The following is a 4,755-nucleotide window of genomic DNA, read 5'->3' on the forward strand; positions in this document are numbered from 1 at the left end:
TTAGTTACCCATGGTCATAATCACACTATTCATATATTTAATATAAGAATTGATGCACTTACTTTAATGAGAAAGAATAAAATCCAGAAATTCATTTGATTAATCAACAAAAACACCAATAATCAATTCCAAAAAAGTGTATCAATCACTGAAATTAATTCTTCAATACTTGAACAGGAGAACTAAAAATTATCGAAAAGTCTCACCCCAAAAACGAGATTTATCGAACTATTTATAATAAAAACAAAAACCTATTAAAAAGAAGGATTCTAATTACTGAAAATCATTTTAAACGCGTCTGAGTCGACGGACCTCTTGATGGACCGTAGTGGTCACGACGGGCCGTCATGGTCTCCGTCGTGCCATACTTCACAAATTCTTCTACTGCTTTCTTCATTACCCTCAACGAACAAGTATGACAGACCGTTCCAAGCATGACGGTCCGTCGAGGGTCTCCGTTCCATAATACTTTAACTTCTTTGAATTTGGGTGCTGGACTACTCTCTGATAATTACGACGAACCAGCAGGACGGACCGTCTTGGCTATGACGGTTCGTCATGGAATTCCGTAATCCCACACTAGGTCAAACTTCCCCATCTTCTCTCCTCACTACGATGCCACCTACGGACCGTCACAGACTCGATGGACCGTCATAAGCTCCGTAGGTGGTCTCTTCTGCATTTCTCGCTCAAAAACTTCCGCGTTCATCTTTGGACAGATTTCCTGCAAATAAGGAGAAACTTACATAAAAATCAATACAAAAAGACTTTTGTACACACACTAGACTTAAGGAAAAAGCATTAAAAATATCGTGAAACCACGGTACATCATGTAGTTCTAGATTCAGGAGCAAACGAAACTCCTAAAGGTTGAAAGAGCAATACATATTCGAAAGGGAACGATATCGGCTTGAATATATAATATTAGAGTAGCGAGAAAAGAATGATAGAGTGATTCCAACTTTGAACAAGGTTCAGATAAAAAGAGAAAATATAAGTAGAAGAATTGATAGGACCTTCATTGTGATAGATGTAAGCACGATAATCATAGTCGAGAGGGAGATGATCACACCTATAAAATGTAAGTCTCTGCAAATCTGTAAATTGTAATATTATTAGGGAAAATATATCAAATAGACGATAAAGGTAAACATGATGCAATTTCCCATATCGACCATGATGTTTGCCATAAATCTATGAAGATGATGTCTTAGGCTATGATGTCTAGGGACATGATATGCAAAAAGTATATCCTCGGGTTATGAAAATGTTGTCTGCGGGATATGAAAAATGATACCTTTAGACTATGACACCTTTGGATCATGTTAAGCATAAATTAAATCCTTAGGTCATGATATGATGTCCACAGACCATGAAAGATGTGCTTTTGGAGGATGACGCCTTCAGAGTATAAATATTGAGTAAAGAAAATGTATTTGTAATTCGGGCACAATGCAATATTTGAGCACTATGTCAAATCAGGCACATGCATCCTTCAAGAACAATTCAATCTCGGGCACATGCAATTACACAATCCGCGGGAATATGCAATCTTTGAGCACAAATGCAATTCAAAAACAATGCAATTCTCACAATGCAGTCTCGGGAACAATTCAATCTTGGGCACATGCGAATCTCGGGCATATACATTTCTTGGGGACATGTATTATAGTTGATTAAAGGCATAAACCTTCGACTTGTTAGAAGTATCGAGTGACCATTTTTTGACAAATTTTGCGTTCGGAATATTGTAGATTGACCCTTCGTCCTGTTGTAAGGTGTGGATATAGTTGAATATCAATTTTTCGGGCTTGATATGAAGTAGCAGATTGTTTTATCTCATGGGAGGGATAGGGTACCATTGATTGGAAATTCGTCGAGCTTTACAGCAATCGGGCGATGTTGAAGTTTTCCTTTGTATCCGTACCTGTCTTTCTTGTATTCAAAGAAAAACTGTGAGTTTAATAATGAAGGCAGTTGATCTGCTCTGACCGGTGTGTTCCCTTTTGCTTGCCATCCAGTCCTTTTCGGGAATTTGCTTTGAGGAAAAAGGTAACATAGAAGGAGAAAGAATAATTTTGAAAGAGTTTTTTTGTAAAAAAATAATAAGTTTCAAAGTAATGTTGAAGCTTCAACCATGGCACAATTTGAGACTTTACAATTCCGACTCAGTAGCAATTTTGTTATTCCGATGTTTGTTGAAGATTATAGCTTGATTGTCGTGAGAACCTCTCAAAAACTTTGCTCAGTCTTGATTTGCGAAAAATTCTTATTGTGAAGGAACTTGAGGCCCTCTCAAAAGACTGTGCCACAGTTAATGCTTTGTGAGAAGAAATTTTTTGATGGAATTTTTGAGTTCCTTTAAAAAATTCTTCCCCGATATCGAGAATTGCAAGGAGTAAGCTTTGATGCAATTTTCGAGACCCTTTCAAAAATTCTGCTCCAGTTACACAATGGAAAGGGGTGGGGGAATGAAGTTTTTATTATGATAAGACCGAACTCCATAGGAGAACCTAAGTATACCCTCTTAAATGGGAATCAGGTCTGACGTAGTTCGAATTGTAAATACCATGAAACAAACATTAGATGTAATATTTCTTAACCGAATCTGAGTTGATAGATTTGGGCCTAACTTCTCCATCTATTTCTGCAAGTATGAGGGCACTGCCTGTCATTACCCGAGAGACGATATATGGACTTTACCAGTTCGGTGAGAATTTACCCTTTGCTTCATATTGATTTAGGAAAATTTTCTTCAATAGTTGCCCATGTGAGAAATGTTTGAGTCTAACCTTCTTGTTGAAAGCTCTAACCATTCTATTTTGATAGATCTGGCCATTACACATGGCGTGAATTCTTCTGCCGTCTATTAATGTCAGATTCTCTGCTTGAATTTGTATCCATTCAGCGTCACTCAGCTCTGCTTCTGGAATAATCCTTAGAGATGGTATCTCTACTTCAGCAGGTATCACAACTTCATTACCATATACCAGAAAATAAGGCGTAGCCCTAGTAGAAGTTCTGATTGTGGTACGATATACCAATAGTGCGAATAGTAGCTTTTCATGCCAATATCTGTGATTATCGATCACCTTGCGTAGTATCCTCTTGACGTTATTATTTGTAGCCTCAAGAACTCCATTCATCTGTAGTCTATATGATGTAGAATTTCGATCACTAATCTTGAACTTCTCACACAGTGATCTCATCAGATCACTATTTAGGTTGGTTCTGTTGTCATTGACGATTGACTCAGGAATCTCGAACCTACAAATAATGTTATTTTTGATAAAGTCATCCACAACCGTTTTTGTCACCGTTGTGGGAGGTGGATATGACCCACCTAGTGAAGTAGTCAATTGCAACAAGAATGAATCTGTGTCCATAAGATGATGCTGGCTCGATTGGACCAATGGCATCCATGCCCATACTGCGAATAACCAAGGTGAACTAGTGACATGGAGTTCGTTGGGAGGAACTCGAATCATATCTATATGAGTCTTACATCGGTGACATTTCTTGACATAGCGAATGTACTCTGTCTCCATAGTTAGCCAAAAATATCCCGATCTCAAAATCTTTTTTGCTAATGTAAAACCGTTCATGTGAGGTCCACATGATCTTGCATATATCTCTTGAACCAGCCTGCTAGCCTCTCCAGCTTCGACGCATCTTAGAAGCTCGAAGTTGGGAGTCTCCTATAAGAAATGGATTGTTAACCTCCAAATTGTAAGCTTTTGTACAGTTGTTGCATCTTCTGTTTAGTCACCACTCTTCAAATATACTCGAATGTCATTGTACCAAGGTTTTCCATCAGGATATTCCTCACCATGCAAACAATAGGTTGGTTGCTCATGTATGTGGATGTAAATAGGATAAATATAAATATAATCAGGATAATCATGGAAGACAGAGTGTCTAAGGCGTCTGCAAGTTCATTTTGGATCCTTGCTACATGCTTGAATTCTGTTTTGATGAACCTTTTGCACAACCTATGCACACACTCCAAATATGGTAACAACTTCCAATATTTAGTTGCCCAATCTCCTCGAACTTGATGAATCAATAGGTCTAAATCCCCTATTATTAGTATTTATTAGATATCCAAGTCAATCGCCCATCGGAGCCTCAACATGCAAGCTTCATATTCGGCCATATTATTTGAACAAAGGAATCTGAGTTTCGCTGATACCAGATAATGTTTCCTAGTTGGTGAGATCAAAACAGCTTTGATGCCAAATTCGTTCAAATTTTTAGCTCCATCAAAGAACATCCTCCATCCATTATGTTCTTCGGAAATGTCTTCTCCCACAAGAGACACTTTTTCATCTGGAAAGTAAGTCTTCAATGGTCTATAATCATCATCAATAGGATTTTCCGCCATATAATATGCTAATGCATGTGCTTTCACTACTTTTTGTGTAACATACACTATGTCAAACTTGCTCAATAATATCTATCATTTGGCAGTTTACCTATAGGCATAGACTTTTAAAATATATACTTCAGAGGGTCCCTTCTTGAAACTAGATATGTAGTGTGCGAGAAAAGATAGTGTCGCATCTTCTAGGCAACCCAAGTTAGATCACAACAAGTACGCTCCAATAGAGAGTATCGAGCTTCATATGATGTGTAAGTTTTGCTCATGTAATATATCACATGATCCTTCTTTCCTGTTTCATCATGTTTCCCCAAAATGCAGCTGAAAGCATTATCCAATACTAATATGTATAACAACAATGATCTACCAGACTC

General features: G+C 37.7%; 1 protein-coding gene across 1 annotated transcript; it reads right to left on the reverse strand.

The window, feature by feature from the left end:
* Positions 1 to 2,699: 2,699 nt before the first annotated feature.
* LOC107025019 lies at positions 2,700 to 4,384 on the reverse strand. The gene is made up of 2 exons (XM_015225902.1): positions 4,193 to 4,384; positions 2,700 to 3,698 (listed from the first exon to the last, which is right to left on the reverse strand). Exons 1-2 carry the CDS (start codon positions 4,382 to 4,384, stop codon positions 2,700 to 2,702), a joined length of 1,191 nt encoding a protein of 396 aa, XP_015081388.1.
* Positions 4,385 to 4,755: the final 371 nt, after the last annotated feature.

Source organism: Solanum pennellii, chromosome 7, assembly GCF_001406875.1.
Source record: "Solanum pennellii chromosome 7, SPENNV200".
NCBI lineage: Eukaryota > Viridiplantae > Streptophyta > Magnoliopsida > Solanales > Solanaceae > Solanum > Solanum pennellii.